The 18,442-nt window shown below is 42.3% G+C and overlaps 1 protein-coding gene across 1 annotated transcript in view; it reads right to left on the bottom strand.

Annotated features, from left to right (window-relative positions):
• LOC145409280 (uncharacterized) overlaps positions 1 to 10,775 on the bottom strand; it is an 84,154-nt gene extending 73,379 nt beyond the window's left edge. The window contains exon 1 of the mRNA XM_080279759.1: positions 10,653 to 10,775. Coding sequence (XP_080135885.1) covers positions 10,653 to 10,662 — 10 coding nt within the window. The 5' untranslated portion in view covers positions 10,663 to 10,775. The remainder of the gene's footprint in view (positions 1 to 10,652) is intronic.
• Positions 10,776 to 18,442: the final 7,667 nt, after the last annotated feature.

Here is an 18,442-nt window from a genome sequence, read left to right as displayed (position 1 = left end):
GTGTTGGGAAAGGGCACTTTCCTGAAGATTCGTATAAAGCTCTTGTCCTGAGTGTGCCGTCAGTGGTTCACCCCACTTTGTTACCGGTAGATTAAAGTCTCCAAAAATTACGCTATCCTCTTGACAACAAATTTCCGCAATTTGATCATAAAGTTTTCATCTGTCTCAGTTGACTGTGCTGGCGGACGATAGATGAGACATATATTTATTTTGTGTGAATTAATACTTAGCTGAACATAACTGGCATCTATGTTGGTAATACTGGGTTTGGATAGCACAAGGGGATGGAGACTAGTTTTCACATATAGTAAAACACCGCCACCAGCTCGATGTGGTCGCTCACAGCTGAAAATATTGTACCCTGTTAGTGAGTATTCCGCTAGAAAGTCACGGTCAGATGTGTTAATCCAGGACTCTGTGATGCCAATGATGTCATAATTTTCTAGGTAAATTAGAGATTCTAAATCCTCAAACTTGTTACGTAGACTACGTGCGTTAGCATAGCAGACTCTAATTCCGTTCCGAACAGTTGGTGATCTGACTTTGTGGGTATTTATGTTAAGGTTACTGTTCCTGGACGTGCCGCGTTTTTTGATCTGAAGAGGGCAACTTTATTGTGTAGAAGTCTACCTAGCCGTGCCGCTCCTACTGAGTTCAAATGGAGACCATCTTTCTGGAATAGAGTATGTTGCTCATAAAACTGGTCCCACAGATTGACAAAGTCAACTCCCTCTTGCGTGCAGAGAGATTTGAGCCGGTTATTTGTGCTGAAGGCCTTATCATAGAAACTATTTTCTGCCTTGATCCTTGGGAGTATACCAGATATTATCACATTAGTGGACTTAGTTTTGAATCGTTTGATCATTTCATGATACTTTGCTAGCAATTCCTCTGATCTACTGCGCTTCAGATCATTTGTTCCAACATGGATAACGTATAGAGTTTGATCATTTGCGTCTTTTGTGACCTCATCGCAGGCTTCTGTGATATCACTTAGTCCACCTCCTGGAAAACAGTACCTCTTTCTGCTGATGGGGGCACGTCCACAAAATTCCTCCAGCTGACTGCGTACAATAGAGTCCCCAATAAGCCTTGTTTCTTCTGTCTCATTTACCGCTCGGCAAGGATCTGGTAGCGATTATACGTAGTTATGGGAAGATGCTTCCTCGAATCTTTCCGGGTTTTGCGCCATTTCTTACCATAGTAAAGGGGACTTCGCTTGGCGAGGAACGTACTGAATCGCTGGGTGAGGAAGATACTGGTACACCATTATTTGCGACTGCCTGATGGGCGGGGGCTTGTACGAGCTCAGTTTGTACGCTTCTTCCTTCTCGAGTGCTGTTGCTGACTCCTACATTTGCCCCTACAAACTCTTTCAGTGTCTCAAACTCTGCCTTGAGTTCCCTGTAATTTCTCTGCGATTCAGCTAAACCATTTTCTAGATCTTTTCTCAAGATGCATAGTTTGCACACAGGCGTCGAAAAGTAATTTGAAAAATACTGAGCCGCAAAGCGACCAGTACACTCCTGGCAGGCCTTTAGGGTAGATGGCATTTTGCAGCAATATTTCCACAATCCCACACAAATAAAAATAGTATACAACTGGTTAATGGATGTTGTTACAAATGGTCAATTTACTCTATATGTGAAATATTGAATTTCTAGGGAGGTTCACTTACTTTTTATATATTATCTTCCTTTACCAGTATAAAAGAATAGAAAATCTACCTGCTATGGCACAATCCAACCTACATGGATTCTTTTACCAGTGTAAAAGGAACAGAAAATCTGCTTGCTATGGTACAACCTACCTTAACATGAACTGTGTAAAATGAAAAGGGAATCTACTTGCTAGGGTATGATCTAGCTTACCATGAATTGTGGAAATACACCATACACTGATTTACTGGAGAAAAGGGAAAAACAAAAAAAAAAAAAAAATAACAATGGAATGTTGGGGAAAAAATCAAAATAAAAACCTAGCTTCTCTCAGTGAACAACTGAAAATAAAAATAATATACAACTGGTTAAGGGATATTGTTAAAAATGGACAATTTACTCTATAAATGAAAAATTGAATTTCTAGGGAGATTCACTTACTTTTTGTATACTATCTTCCTTTAACAGTATAAAAAGAATAGAAAATCCACCTGCTGTAGCACAAGCCAACCTACATGAATTCTTTTACCAGTGTAAAAAGAGTAGAATCTGCTTCCTATGGTACAACCTAACTTACCATGAACTGTGTAAAATGTAAAGAAAATCTACTTGCTATGGTATGATCTAGCTTACCATGTATTGTGGAAGTACACCATAAACTGATTCACTGGGAGAAAAAGGAAAAAGAAAATAACAATGGAATGTTGGGGAGAAATCAAAATAAACACCTAGCTTCACTCAGTGGACAACGGTTTGTAGTGCAAAAACTATTTCACTGGTGTAACATCAATCACACAGTTGTTACTCTATACAGAAGACAATGCTATTCACTTGCACTAAACTAGCAAGCAACTTAGTTAGTATTTGTTACGTTAGACTTTAAAGTAAGACGTACAAGGATGATAGTGGGGACAAAAACAAAGAGCCGGTTGGTAAATACACTTTCGGTTCACTACACCATTTACTGTACTAGTGAGAAAAGATAATCTGTTTGTTAGATATCGTTCTAACTGACCTTGATCTGCGGGAAAATAAACTATAATATGTCTGAGACCAGAAATAACGGCGGGAAAGGGCAGGAATACGAAGTGGAGGGTGGCGGTATATGTAAACAAAGGAACACGCGAACGCTTTACACCTTTAACCCGCTCTAAAACATTTACATGAAATCTATTTAAATACTTTACACGGGGGAAATATGTCTACGACTCTTATACACTTATCTGATTCACTTTGACACCTATCTTCACTCAAGCTTGTGGTTGAAACACTTGGATATGCGGAGCTGCTTTAATGCGTGTGTATCTCAAGATGGCGCTGAGGAGAGAGAGAGAGGAGGGAAGAATTATCCAAGAGCCTCTCGGGAATCGAACCTACTCCAGTCCGTCACTCAGATCGGGGCGCCTTAACCACTAGACCACCAGGCTCCGAAAAAAGAGAGAGCGAGGGGTGAGGAGGGTGAGGGAGATGAGAGGGGTGAGGGGGTGAGGGGGGTGAGGGGGTGAGAGGGGTGAGAGAGGGAGGAAGATAATTACCGTATAAATCCTTCACCCTTACAACTGTTGGCAAAGTTCAGATTAGCCTAACGAAGAGGGATTAATGAGAGAGAGAGAGAGAGAGAGGGGGGGGGGTTCATCTTCAGTTTGGTACGATGCACCGTATTTTTTCCCGTTACTCTCTCTCTCTCTCTCTCTCTCTCTCTCTCTCTCTCTCTCTCTCTCTCTCTCTCCACATTCCTCCCGTCTTACTGAACTTATGGCATTTTCTCTCACATACCTCCACTCTCTCTCTCTCCTCTCATTCGCCCATCACCCTTTGCTCCTCCCTCACTTCTCTCCCCCTCCTTCTCCCCTTCCTCCCTTACCCCTCACCCTTTCCTTACCCCCTCACCCTCACCACTCCTCCCCTTCCCTCCTTCCCTCACACCTCATCTCCTGTTCTCTCCCCCACCCCTACACTTCCCTCACCCTTCTCCCCTTCCCCCACCCTCACCCTCACCTCCTCTCCCCAGTTTACCCTTCCTTGCCCCCTCACCTCTCTCCTTCCTCTTGACTCTCCCCCATTCACACTTCCCCCTTCCCCCTCACCAGTCACTCTCATTCCCTTCTTCACATTCTTCCTCTCCCCTCACTCTTCTCCCTCACTCTATCCCTCTTCCCTTCCCCCTGTTCTCCTCCTCCTCTCACCCCTTCTCACCTCCTCCTTCCCTCGCTTCCCTTCCCTCACCATCCCCTCTTCTTATCCCCCTTCCCTTATTTCCTTCCTCCTTACTCCCACACTAATCCCATTTTCCCTCTCCCAATTCCCCTCCCCCTCCCCCTCTCTCACCCCTCCTACCTTCACCTCCCCTCCTCCTCTCACTCCCTCCCCCTCCCTCACCCCCACACCCCCACCATCCTCACATCCTCCTTCTTTTTTTTTTTTTTCAACATACCCGACTAAAAGGGAAAAATATGAATGAAGAAAGTTAGACAGGAAAATGATGAATATATTTACCATTCCATCGACCTCTCATCTCCATTTTCCCCTCGAAGCTCTACTACTTTTTCCCCTCTTTGCTCCTCTAAAGCTCTATATGTCTGTCTATCTTTTTATCTTTCCACTTATAAAGCTCTACTGTATATATATTTGTCTATTTTTTTTTTATCTTTCCACTTATAAAGCTCTATATTTTTTTTTTAGGTTTCCTCCTACAAGGCTTTATTTCTTCCTTCCTTTTTTCTCTTCCTATTTCCTCCTCAAAAACTTTATTCTTCTCTATTTTTTTTCCGCTTTCCTCCTCTAGAGCTCTACTTCTCTCTATTATTTTTTCCTCTTTCCTCCTCCAAACCTCCATTTCTTTTCATTTTTCTCCATTCTCTAAATCTCAGTGTTTTTCTTGCCTCTATTCTTTTCTCCTCCTTCCGCATCTATACCTCTATTTCTTCCCTCCTCTTCTTATTCTCCTCCTTCCCTCCCTCTTCCTCTTTCTATCATCTTTCCCTCTCTTTCCCTTCCTTTTCCTCTCCTTCCCATCTCCTCTCCCTTCCTCTGCAGCTCTTCTCATGTTCCCTCTCATTTTTGGCTTTCTGTCTATTCTGTTCTTCTCATCTTCTCTCTTTCCTCTTCTCCTCCTTCTCATCATCATCATCATCATCATTTTCTTCCTCTTATTCTCCTCGTCCTCCTTCACCCCTTCCCCTCACCAAACCTTACCTCCTTTTTTCTTCCCCACTCTTCTCCCCTCTTCCCTCCACAAAACTCTCCTCACTATTTTTCTCTTACATCTCCCCTCCTCATTTCCCCTTCCCCACATCCCCTCCTTCCCTCCCACCCTCTTCCCCTTCCCTCCTCCACTTCACTCTCCCTCTCCCCTACTTCTCCTTCTCCCCTTTCCCCCCTTCCTCTCCTCATCCCCTCCTACTCCTTCCTCCTTCTTCCTCCTCGTCCCCCTGCCTCTACCCCTTCCGTTTCCCCTCCCCTCCTCTCTCCCCCTCCCCATCAAATCCAGCCACCCCCTGAACCAATCAAACTACTGGTACCTTTCCAACTAACATTCCAATTCAGTGCATTTCTATTTGTTGTGAAATTTTCCTCTGGGTTTCTATGCATTTAGGTCTGTTTTGGAATCTCGCGGTGTGTGTGTGTGTGTGTGTGTGTGTGTGTGTGTGTGTGTGTGTGTGTGTGTGTGTGTGTGTGTGTGTGTGTGTGTACAGTGAGAGAGAGAGAGAGAGAAAGAGAGAGAGAGAGAGAGAGATGTAATAAAGATACTCAGGAATAACATGAAATAATATACCGCACTAAGTAAATATGAAACTCTCTCTCTCTCTCTCTCTCTCTCTCTCTCTCTCTCTCTCTCTCTCTCTCTCTCTCTCTCTCTCAACCTCCTCCCTTTAAAAACCAACTATTTAATTAACTTTATTAACATCCACTTTTTGCCTTCCCACCGACCCTGGTAGAGCAGCTTTAAATTCCACTAAAAACAAAGCTCTTTATTTCTTACTCTCGTTCCGGCGTTATGAGAGAGAGAGAGAGAGAGAGAGAGAGAGAGAGAGAGGGAGAGAGAGACTGGAGAGTTGGAGCATGTGAGAGAGTGGAAGGGGACGAGAGAAAAAACGGGAGATTGAAAAGTTTGTGAGAGAGAGAGAGAGAGAGAGAGAGAGAGAGAGAGAGAGAGAGAGAGAGAGAGAGAGAGAGAGAGAGACTGGAGGATATGAGGGAAAGTAAAAGTCGACGGGATTTCTACATAAGATTTCGCACATCACTGGTTTCTTTACCTCACCTGATCTCTCCTCATCTCATTTCACCTTAACTTACCTCACCTCACCTGATCTCACTTCACATCACCTCACTTCATACCATCTCACCTCACCTCATCTCACCTTACTTCACCTCACTTCATCTCAACTCACCTCGTTCCACCTCACCTTACCTCGCTTCACCCCACCTTACATCACCTAACCTCATCTCACCTCAGCCTTCTCCGATTCTCATTCCCGCAAACGAGTCACCGAATCCGTGTGTGTGTGTGTGTGTGTGTGTGTGTGTGTGTGTGTGTGTGTGTGTGTGTGTGTGTGTGTGTGTGTGTGTGTGTGTGTGTGTGTGTGTGTGAGAAAGAGAGAGAAGGGCACGTGTGTAGGAAAGTCAGGTGTGTAGAACGTGCCCGTATAGGTGGTTACAATATCATGGAAAGAATGGACTCGTAAGAAAGGAACGTGTGGAGAATGGAAAGGGTGAGACTGGAAGGAAGGCAGTGTCGAGAGAGAGGAGGAGGAGGGGAAACGCAGAGGAAGACCAATAAGGAGATGAGGTCATAAACAAGAGAGAGAGAGAGAGAGAGAGAGAGAGAGAAATGCTGACCTAGCAATTTCAACTTAGTTTTTTATCCAGTTCAGATCACGCTTATAGGAAGGGTTGAGGGTAAGGCAAGAATGAAGTGATTCGAATTTATGAGCACTCAGTCAGTAGTCGAAGCCACAGGGCAAAGTTAAATTTCAACCCGTGTGTGTGTTTGCTAATGTAATACAATATAATAATAATAATAATAATAATAATAATAATAATAATAATAATAATAATAAAATAAAATCGTAGATAGGTTGAAAGTCAGGCAAAGAGTGTACTTGTTGCTTTTGGTAACAGGAGGTCAAAGGTCGGGTCAAACGGCGGGGTCATCTTAAACAGGTCATATCTACTTATTACATTACACCAGCTCTCACCCCGCGAGCTCGGGTGTAACAAATTAGCAAAGCACGTGTAAAAAATAGACAGGAAAGTGTAAAGATAAAGGTAAATTTGGAGAGAGAGAGAGAGAGAGAGAGAGAGAGAGAGAGAGATTAGACACGTGTAAAGTAGCCTTACGTTGATGAAGTATCATGGAGAGACAGGGCCCATAAGGACGGAAAAGTAAAAGAAAAAATGAAAAAGGCAGAAAGGCACGTATGAATAAAGTGACGAGAGTAGAGAGGAAGGTGAAAAGAAAAGACAGGTGTTCAGAAAAGGAAGAAAAAGATCCAGGTGAGAGGAGTCATAAAAAAATAAAAATAAAACAGAAAAGCATGTGTTAAGAAAAAGTGAAGACAACTGAAAGGAAAGTGAAAAGAAAAGGCAGGTGTGCAGAAAAGGTAAAGTATTCCAGGTGTGTATGAAGTAGCGTAAGTTGGTGTAATATCGCAGAGAGAGAGGAGTCGTAAGAAAGGAGAAATTAAAAAAGAAAAAGCAGAAAGGGATAAATAAAGGAAAAAAATAAAGGGTAGAGAGGAAGGTGAAAAGAAAAGACAGGTAAGCTGAAAAGGTAAAAAAAAAATCGAGGTGAGTATGAAGTAGAAAAAAACAGAAAAGCATGAATAAAAAAAGAAAAATGAGGAGTAGAGAGGAAGGTGAAAAGAAAATGCAGGTGTGAAGAAAAGGTAAAATGAAAATCCAGGTGAGTATGAAGTAGAATTAAGGTGAAGAGAGAGGAGCGGTAAGAAAGGTGGCAGAGACTTCATTTCCGCCGCTAGACACCTTCATTTAAAAAGCACTTCAACCGGATTACGTCCCCCACTTCCACCCCACCCCAATCCACCCCACACCGACTACACTCCACTACAGAACACCTCACTTCATACACTCCACTACTCTACGCCTCAATCCACTCCACCCAGCTCTGCGCCACACATGCCATTCACTTCACCCCACTCCATATACTCCACACATTCCACACACTCTACTTCATTCCACCCCACTCCACTCCACTCCACTCCACTCGATATTGCCTCCACACACTCCACTCCATATACTTCGCACACTTCTCTCCACTCCACTCCAAACCGCTTCACACCATTCTGTCCCCACACATTTTTGCTATACTCCACTCCACTACATTTACCTACCTACAGTACCTCCCTTCCTACCTGCCTACAGTACCTCCCTTACTCCCTGCTTACCTACCTGCCTACCTACAGAGAAGGGAGTGCAGCAGGAGTGTTCAGAATGGCACAACTTTGGCCATTTTGAACAATGTTAGGTGTTGTGTGTGTGTGTGTGTGTGTGTGTGTGTGTGTGTGTGTGTGTGTGTGTGTGTGTGTGTGTGTGTGTGTGTGAGAGAGAGAGAGAGAGAGAGGGGGACGTAGTGATGCCTTAAACTCTACGCTCTCCGACTGCCACATTTCATTCCCTCGTTTTATGTAGAAGAGGCTTACCGACAGAGAGAGAGAGAGAGAGAGAGAGAGAGAGAGAGAGGAAGGGGACGTAGTGACGCCTTAAACTCTACGCTCTCCGACTGCCACATTTCATTCCCTCGTTTTATGTAGAAGCTTACCCAGAGAGAGAGAGAGAGAGAGAGAGAATGCGTCACCAAATACCACCCTAATCTCTCCCCATACTAGATCCCAGCCTGGGGGGAAGCGACGTCACCACATGAAACGCTTCTAAATATACTCTAATTACTCGAGCTGCATAATCCCTAATAGCCTTTAAAATTAACCCTGGAGAAAACAAAAAAACAACAACCCTGTTATCTAGTCTTCCCTAAAAAAAAAAAAAAATAAAGAAAAATAAAATAACCCCGTGAAAAGAAAAGATAAACAAAATAGCCCCGCGCTCGTGTCTTCAGCCTCCCTCTTCGGCGGCCAATAAGCGAGCGGTAATGGCAGGGGCGGCACTCAGGCTGGGTTCTGATTGGTCCCTGCTGTCCCCGCCTTCTCGCCCTCTCAGCTGTTATTATCTCCGAACATTTTCCTTTACTTTGTCCTATTTTTTGTCCCCTCCAGTGATGACGCCCGATCGACAGTTTCTGTATTTTTCAACCAGCAGTATGGCTACGATATCTGATCATCCCCCCTCCCCCCCCCCCAAAAAAAAGGTGCTCCACAATGAAATGGGAATGAGGGTAGAAGCAAAAAAAAATCATTTTATTTTGATAGTATTAATGTGTTTTATGTCGTGCATTACATACTGTCTTTGTTAAGTGTCGGGAAGTGTTATAGGATCAGTCACTGGTTTGATTCTTCAAATTTTACTCGAGAGTTAAGGGAGTGTATAGTACCGGTTCATGGCGGAAAGGTGACCTCATAAGAAATTACAACAAGCTAAACTGAACAAACATGCAAATCTCACGCTTTCACCCAAGATTTAAAATATTCCTGATTATGTACCACAGTAGTACCAATTTCGCATGGAAAATTCTGATGAAATGCAAAACAAGAAAAATCCAGGACAATTTTAAATATTCAAAAATTTCTCGTGGACGGATTTAAAAGAACCAAAAAGTAGGACATGTCTGGGAAAAGCGGACATATGGTATCCCTGACAACCAGTGCTACAAAATCAGTGTTCTTGGGTTGTAAGCTGTGTAGATACCAAGAGGAGTCGCGAAAACATTAATATTTGACGATATTCAAGATTATTATATGCCATTTTTTTTTTTTTTGCCTACCAATAAGGAAATTCGGACAATCACCAAATCACACTTTTTTTTTAAAAAATACAGTACTGGAAATACGTAAAAGAAAGAAAAGATGGAGGGTCGTGTTCTACGTGACACAGGAGGCTTCGTTGCACCTCTTCCCATGCGATTTATTTTTGCATAATATATCTTCACATCCTCTCATATGCTGATTACATCATTTAATATTGGCACAATTTTCATGACTGATACCGGTATACAAAAGAATACTATGGTGCAAAGGGTGGAATAAATCGGTAAGGAAGAGGTATTTCGAAATATCCCAAACCACTTCAGATACGGTCCTATGTTTACGATATCCTCTTGCAAGAAAATTGAAAACTGTCCACAACACTATTAACTGCAACAGCCCATACTTACAACCATATTACCAAAACCGAGTACGCGAAGGAGTAGGCAGGTTCTAAAGATATGAAGGCAAATTTTAAAACACACAAGAGGAGAGGAAATGGTTGGGTTCTGTTCCTATTTAGGTGAATCAAATAGCAGCCAAGTATAGAAAGTCGAATTTCTTTCAGTCTCTGTCATGTGTTTTAGTAGTGATGTCAAAAAATGGAGGTTTGTTTTTGTCCCCTTCGCGATCCCAGGTTTAAAAATATATGACGTTATTTCCTTGCACACACACACACACACACACACACGTCCATCATCACTACCACGATCGCACGTCACTCTCTCCACCATCACCACCATATCACCACCCGCCACTCCCTCCATCACCACACTCACACACGTCAGCCCTCCATCACAACCACCATCACACATCACTCTCCATCACCACCACAACACCACCAGTCATCCCTTCCACCACAATCACCACCACACCCACACACATCAACCCTCCATCACAACCATCAGTACATGTCACCCTCTGCACCATCACCTCCACACCACCACCAGTCACTCCCTCCACCACCACCACCACACCCACACACATCAACCCTCCATCACAACCACCACAACACATCACTCTCCATCACTGCCACACCACCACCACTCAACCCCTTCACCACCACCACCACCACACCCACCCTGTCTGCCACACCATAAACAACTTTAGGACATACCTTTGGTCATAACATCATATTTCGCAGCCACGGTTAGGAGCGGAGGGATGGAGGGAGGAGAGAAAGGAGAGAAGGGAGAGAATATGCAAATCTCCCTCCTCGTGTCATAAATCTGCCCTTCGTCTTCTCCTTCCTCTTCTTCTTCCTCTTCTTCTCCTTCTTCTTCTCTACTCAGTTTGGTAACGTCTCCTTTTTCTTTTGTTCACTGTACATTTTTTTTTTTTTAAGTTTTCACGCCAATATTTATCAAAACTGTATTTCTCGTTTCGTCTTTGTCACTTTACCATATATATTTTTTTTTTCGATTATGTTTATTTCTTTCAGTCACTACTTTTTTACATATTTTATTTCTTTACGTCATTGTTTACGTCTTCAATCCTTTACTTTCCATGTACATGCTAAATAACACATGTCTCAGTTCCCCAGTATATATGCATTATTTCCTTTCACCAAATTTCTAAGTGTCTTTTACACACTATTTTCACCAAAACCATATTGTCAGTTTCATCATTACTGTCTGTCATTCTCTGCTTCTCTTTTTTCAGTATTTTTTTATTTCATCTATCAATCAATCAATCAATCATTTCAATTATTTCAATTATTTCATCCATATTTTTTTTTTATAGTTATGAGGGTCGTATTATCAGTTTCACATCCATCATTTTCTTCACAATTTTCTTCCTTTCTCATACATTTCTCAATTTTTTTCTTATTCTCTTCTTTCCTGATACATTAAACTTTCTCACTTCTTTCGTATTCTGTTCCTTCCTTATACATGTATCTTTCTCATTTCTTTCGTTTTGTCTTTCTCATACAGTTATCTTTCTCGGTTCTCTCGTGTCTTTTCCTTTATCATACATTTATCTTTCTCAATTTTTTTCGTATTTTCATCATTCTTCATACATTAATCTTTCTCAGTTCTTTCGTATTTCCTTCCTCAGACACTTATCTTTCTCAGTTCTTTCGTATTTCCTTCCTCAGACACTTATCTTTCTCAGTTCTTTCGTATTCCCTTCCTTATACATCTATCTTTCTGAAGTCTTTCATTTGTCTTTCTTATACATTTATCTTTCTCAGTTCTTTCACTTTGTCTTCGTTATATATTTATCTCAATTCTTTCATATCAGTCTTTTTTGCATCACCTTAATTCTTAACCATTTCTGCATCACTCTGTATAATGCTCATATTTCTCACTAATAACCTCATTTATTTCATTACCCTTCCCTTGTTTTTCACATTTATATTCATATAAGTTCGATAATAATCTTCCTCCTCTTTTGTTTCATCTTTATTTAACCTGTGGATTTTTTATTATTAAACATTTCCAGTCTTTATCATTTTCCTTACTGGTTTCTCGTCACACCTGTATCTAGTTTTTACCTTTCTACTCTCTCTCTCTCTCTCTCTCTCTCTCTGTAACTTCAATGTCGCCCTCCCTTTTTCTCGCTTCCTGAACCTTTTTTCTTGCCTACACTCTCAGCCCCCCCCCTTCTCTCTCTCTCTCTCTCTCTCTCTCTCTCTCTCTCTCTCTCTCTCTCTCTCTCTCTCTCTCTCACACACACAGACACACACACACACACACACACACACACAACACTTGATCAAATTCACTTGTCATAAACATTATACACCTGCAATAAATGCCTGTACAAGAATATAATTATATTTTTTCGGTCATTATATATTTACAATCTCCTCACTTTTTCGATTATATTTTTTTTACATTTTTATATGTCGAATGTGAGTTTATTTGTTGTTATAGATTGTGCAAAGCTTTTTATTATTATTATTATTATTATTACTACTACTACTACCACTACTACTACTATTACTCTTGCTACTACTACTTCTACTAGTACTGCAACTACCACTACTAAAATAACAACTACTACCACTACCTCTATTATTATTATTATTATTATTATTATTATTATTATTATTATTTACGTAAACTTAAAAGATTATAACGCAAACAGATGGGACTACTTCGTCACGCGCAACAAAAAAAATAATAATAATAATAATAAAAAGCTAGAGTCGTTTGATTTCACCCCATGGAACTGAATCACTGCCAAAACTAAGCCGTGAGTACATGAAATTCAGTGAGTTTTAGTTATGAGGTATGAATGCGTCTCCTTGGTTACTATTTTTATCGTAACTTAGAAATTTTTGTTCGTTGGTGGCCATTATTCGTTGACCAGTGGCTAAAGAACACAGTATTACGGCCCTGTGTTCTTTCCATAGCTCTTCTTCGTGACTAGCACCATACTCTAATGTCAATCTATTACTACAGCTCAGCATTCAGGATGGGGAGATAATTTAACGCCAATTTAAAGTGAACGGAGTATAGTCAAGTCGCCCCTTAAGTCTGACTACACCTGGGCCCAAATTTTTGCTGGTTGAGGAAGTCCCTAACACCTATTCCTTAGCGACTTATTTTGAGTATTACACTTTACCGTCTAGTGTTATGGGAATCATATTACTATACTCTGCATAAATAACGTGCAAAACAGTACTAACCACCCATACCCAAAAATAAATCGCTAAGGAAGAGGTGCTAGGGAGCCTCCTTACCCGACGGAATACGGGCCATGGAGGCACATAATGCGTTTAGTAGTGGTGCTCACCTACTCACTCACCTACTCATTCCCCTACTCGCTCACCTACTCACTCACCTACTCATTCCCCTACTCGCTCACCTACTCACTCACCTACTCATTCCCCTACTCGCTCACCTACTCACTCACCTACTCATTCCCCTACTCGCTCACCTACTCACTCACCTACTCATTCCCCTACTCGCTCACCTACCCGCTTACCTGCTGGCTCACCTTCTCACCTACTTACACACTCACCCATTCACATACCTACTCACCCACCTAAACACTCACCCATTCACACACCTACTCACCCACCTACACACTCACCCATTCACACATCTACTCACCCACCTACACACTCACCCACCTACACACTCACCCATTCACACACCTACTCACCCACCTACACACTCACCCATTCACACACCTACTCACCCACCTACACACTCACCCATTCACACACCTACTCATTCACCTACTCACTCACCTACTCACTCACCTACTCATACCACTTAATGCATGTCACTATCACTGTCGTCCAATTGAAAAGTAAAATAACACTAAGGGACGCCTTCACGTGTTGGCACTGATATGACTGGTCTGCTCCACTGCCCGGTTATATAAACATCCCTCAACTCCCTCTCTATGCCCCGAAAGGTAGGATGGTGGAGTGCAGGATGTCCATTTCAGCCTGCAGTCCACTGGGTTCACACTGAGATAAGCCTGGGGTTGCTACTACCACTACTACTACTACTACTACCACTATTACTACTGCTATTACTACTACTGCAACTACTACAACTACTAGTACTATTGTTATTATTATTATTATTATTATTATTATTATTACTACTACTACTCCTACTACTACTACTACTACTTCTACTACTACTACTACTACAACTACTACTACTTCTGCTGCTGCTGCTGCTACTACTACTACTACTATTACGACTACTGCTACTACTACTACTACTACCGTTATTATCACTATTACAACTACTACTACATTTCCATCGTCTGGTGATATCAGGAAAATCAGCATAGATAACACAGGCGTATCACAAGGTCAAGATAAGGGTGGAGGGCAAGCAGACACTGATAAGAGATAAGGGAGTCGGTTTGCAGATAGAAAGACGCGACAGAATAACTCCACTGCGATCCTCTCTCTCTCTCTCTCTCTCTCTCTCTCTCTCTCTCTCTCTCTCTCTCTCTCTCTCTCTCTCTCTCTCGTCAGCAGGTGAAGAATACAAGAGCTGTCCCAACCAAGAGGGGGGCAGAGTCTAGCGTTGCGCATAAACAAACACGGATAGGAGATATGCGAACGCGGCAACAAAGCATGCATTATCGGGAGGAAGGATGGAGCGAGTTTTTCTTTTTTCTTTTTTAATTCACCTCCTTGTGGTGAATTCTCCATCATCATCATCAACAGCAACAACATAATCATCACCGTCATCATTATTATCATTATCATCGTTATCACCACCACTATCATCATCACCATCGTCATCACCATCATTTTCTTCCACAGCTATGGGTGAGGCGAGGCGGGGTCTACAAAAAGAAAACGGACGAAGGGGAACTATCAAAATCCCACTCGTGATATGGGCCAGTCACTCACTCACACTCCAGCCAATCTCCCAAAATCCCACTCGTGATATGGGCCAGTCACTCACTCACACTCCAGCCAATCTCCCGGAATCCTAAAGGGAGAGAGTAGCTAACTCCTCTTCCTCATTCTCCAACACACTATTTCCTTATTTCAAGTGGCTTGGGAAAATACGTAGCACTTCTCTTGCGATCCATTTTGCATAAGACACATTAGTATGGTATTTTTAAAGCATCACTGACATATAGGCATCACTTTAACCCACATTAATTTTCGTCTGCACCCGCCCGCGTCCAGTTTGGTCATACTAGCCCACTCATTTTAACTTGGCAAAGATTTTCTTCCTTTCTGCAGCTTATTCCACGTAGCTCAGTGCCAGAAAAAGACAATACTACGGCTTTATATCCTTTGCGCAGCACTTCTTTGTGACTAACAGCATATTCTAGTGTTATTCTATCGTTCCAATTCAAAATTTGAGGTGGAGAGATGGCCAATTCTGGCCAAGTTAAGTGAACAGGGTATAGTATGGATGATGCCAAACTCGCCAGCACCCGCAAACATTTGGTGTGGACCTAATGCACAATATAAATCGCTAAGGAAGATGAGTTATGAAATGTACAAAAAATACTTACGGTAAAATTTAACCGTCATTCAGGCTCCTGTGACTAGCTCACAGATGGCTATAAATCGTCTGGGGGCAGCTGGAAAAAATCACTAGTGCTCTCCACATGATGAGAGGGTTAAGTGTGGAGCCAGACATGTACCGATACTAGTATGAGAAGAAAACTGATTACAAGGGATTAGTTATCACAGAGGATGGCCTGTGTTAACTCTCATGGTAGGAACAACTCTTTTATTAGTAGTAGTAGTAGTAGTAGTAGCATTGTTATTATTATTATTATTATTATTATTATTATTATTATCACCACTACTACTACTATTATTACTGCTACTGCTACTACTATTACTACAACTCCTCCTCCTCCTCCTCCTCCTCCTCCTACTACTACTACTACCTCTACTACAACCACTGTTATTATTATTATTGTTATTATTTTTATTATTATTATTATTATTATTATTATTATTACAGCAAAGCAATTTTATCCATGAAAGTGAGTCATAGGAGCCTGAGTGTGTTAATACGTGGGTACGGTCTTCCTGAGTCTTCTTCTTCCCCCGCACACACACACACACACACACACACACACACACACACACACACACACACACACACTAGGAAAGGAGGAGAGTTTAACCCATGTCTCTTGCTACAAATAACTAAATAAGCAAACACAAACAAGAAAAAAAAAAACGAAAAAATAAGTGGACAAATCAAAGTTACGAGAAAGAAAAATCGTAGACTACATTTGTTGTTTTGTTTTGTTTTTAAGGAGAGACGAAGAAAGAACACAGCGTCTTCCTTATATCCGACAGTTAAATGGCAAGACAAAACACCACTCCGATTCAACATTCTCTCCATTCCACTTCTTCGTGACTAGCACTATATTCAAATCTTTACATTTTATTATAGCTCAGCGCTCGAGATAGAAAGGTGTCAATTTTACGTCTAGTTACAGGGAACATGGTGTATAAGATAAAATATATTTACGCAGAAAGTGTTGGAGAGGGACGCCTTCACGTGGTGGCAATGCTGCGTGGCCATTCAGACGTCTTTCATTTCCCTCCCTATAATCCTATTCCCCTAAAAGGGTATGGTGAACTGCAGGAGGGTAACTTCAGCCTGCAGTCCACTGGGTTCACATTCATTCAATCCAGCCTGCAATTACTTCTTCTGTTCCATACACAGAAGTATTCATACATACACAAACACATACATGCACATAAACATAAATACACACAGACTCGATCAAAGTAAGTACAGTTACGAGATGATCAAAAGTTTGCTTGGGAATTCGGAGTAATACACACATCCATCTTTCTATCCATGTCTCTTCCTCCCTTTTAAAAGAAAATCCTAGTTATGACAGGAAACAGACAGTAAATTTCTCTGTGAATTCCGGTAACAAAATATCTTTCGCTCCACACCTCATGTTCTTCCTGCAAACACAGATCCTGGTTACGACACGGAAGCGGAACTGATCAAGTTTGTTTGTGAATCCGAGATAACACACGCTTTAATCCCTCCATGACTCTTGTCCTTCCTGCTGACAGACAAATCACGGTTAAGACACGGAAGCGATCGTTAAGTTTGTCTGTGAATCCGAGGTAACACAGGCATCTTCCCGAATCAATACGTAATGCTGGCGTAAGCGACCATCACAGCAGCCTCCCCCTTGCACAGTGTAAACAAACCATCCCCTCTCCTGGCACGAGGTCTGGCGCGCAGTCACCCGTAGATTTTCCTTTGTTTTCGTCACTCCCGCCGCCTGGAAGAATCAAACCAGTCCCTCAGTGTCCCCCAAACGCACACGGGGTTTTATTTTCACCGTGGATCCTACAGAAACATCACTGAGGCTCAATTATAGTCTCTCTCTCGCAGTGTGACCGTGCCAGCAGCCTCTCTACGACTGCCTCTCTTCCCGCCCTCTCTCGTCCTCCCTCCGTTCCTCCCCTCTCTCGCCCTCTCTCTCCCTCTCGCCACTCCCGCGCAATCTATTTCCCCAGCATTCATTCTGCTCTCCCCTCGTCCCTCCTCCTCCTCCTCCTCCTCCTCCCCCACATGAATCATCCCTGACTCTCTCCTCCTTCTGTTCTACCGGAGGTGTATTACTTCCTAACATTCCCAGTTTCCTATGACTCGCTCTCGGCTTAATAAATACATCTGGGCCCGTATGCTCGTCGGTCAAGGAAGCTCCCTAACACCTCTTCCTAAGCGATTTATTTTGCTTACTCTCACCTCCACTTTTGTATCATTTAAATCATTAATATCGCCATACTCAGCATAAATAGCGTACAAAACATTAACCAGCCAAATCAAAAATAAATCGCTGAGGAAAAGATGCTAGGGAGCCTCCTTACTGAACAAGGATACGATCCGGTCATTAGATGGAGCAATCAGAGCTGTCCCAACCTTGAGAGGGTTCATAAAAAAAACTTAGCTCCTATGACTCGCTCAGCTGAAAAATGCTGTTGGGTTTAGTTATAATAGAATGTTAGAGTTACCCCGAACATGAGATTGTCAAAAAGAACAGGAAAAAAAACGCCAGTCACTTCGAGATGAGAAGCATCGTGGCAACAGGGATCGATTTCTCTCTCTCTCTCTCTCTCTCTCTCTCTCTCTCTCGGGGACAGGGTGGCTCAGTGGTAGAGCGCCTGACTCGAGACCAAAGGGTCGAGAGTTCGAGCCCTGCCCGGCTAGCTGCCCTGCTGGGAGAGGTAGCGCTCTCCCGTCATCCAGCGGAGCTATATGATCCAACAAGGTCTAGCTCGAGGAATTCATTTCCCTACATAAAAATGTCAAGATTTCAAAAATTCTCTCTCTCTCTCTCTCTCTCTCTCTCTCTCTCTATTTCACAGGGAAATAAGGGCCAAAAATGCTGACTATGCGCCGTGTAATGTTTGGCTTTGGAGTGTTCGTAACCCCTCTAACTCAGCGATTTATTTTTGCAGAGTCATAT

This window comes from Coenobita brevimanus, chromosome 80 (genome assembly GCF_032717465.1).
Source record: "Coenobita brevimanus isolate Jiangsu-jjx chromosome 80, ASM3271746v2, whole genome shotgun sequence".
NCBI classification, from domain to species: domain Eukaryota; kingdom Metazoa; phylum Arthropoda; class Malacostraca; order Decapoda; family Coenobitidae; genus Coenobita; species Coenobita brevimanus.
The sequence above is the reverse complement of the archived record's forward strand: the minus strand, read 5'-3'. Positions and strand labels throughout refer to the sequence as shown.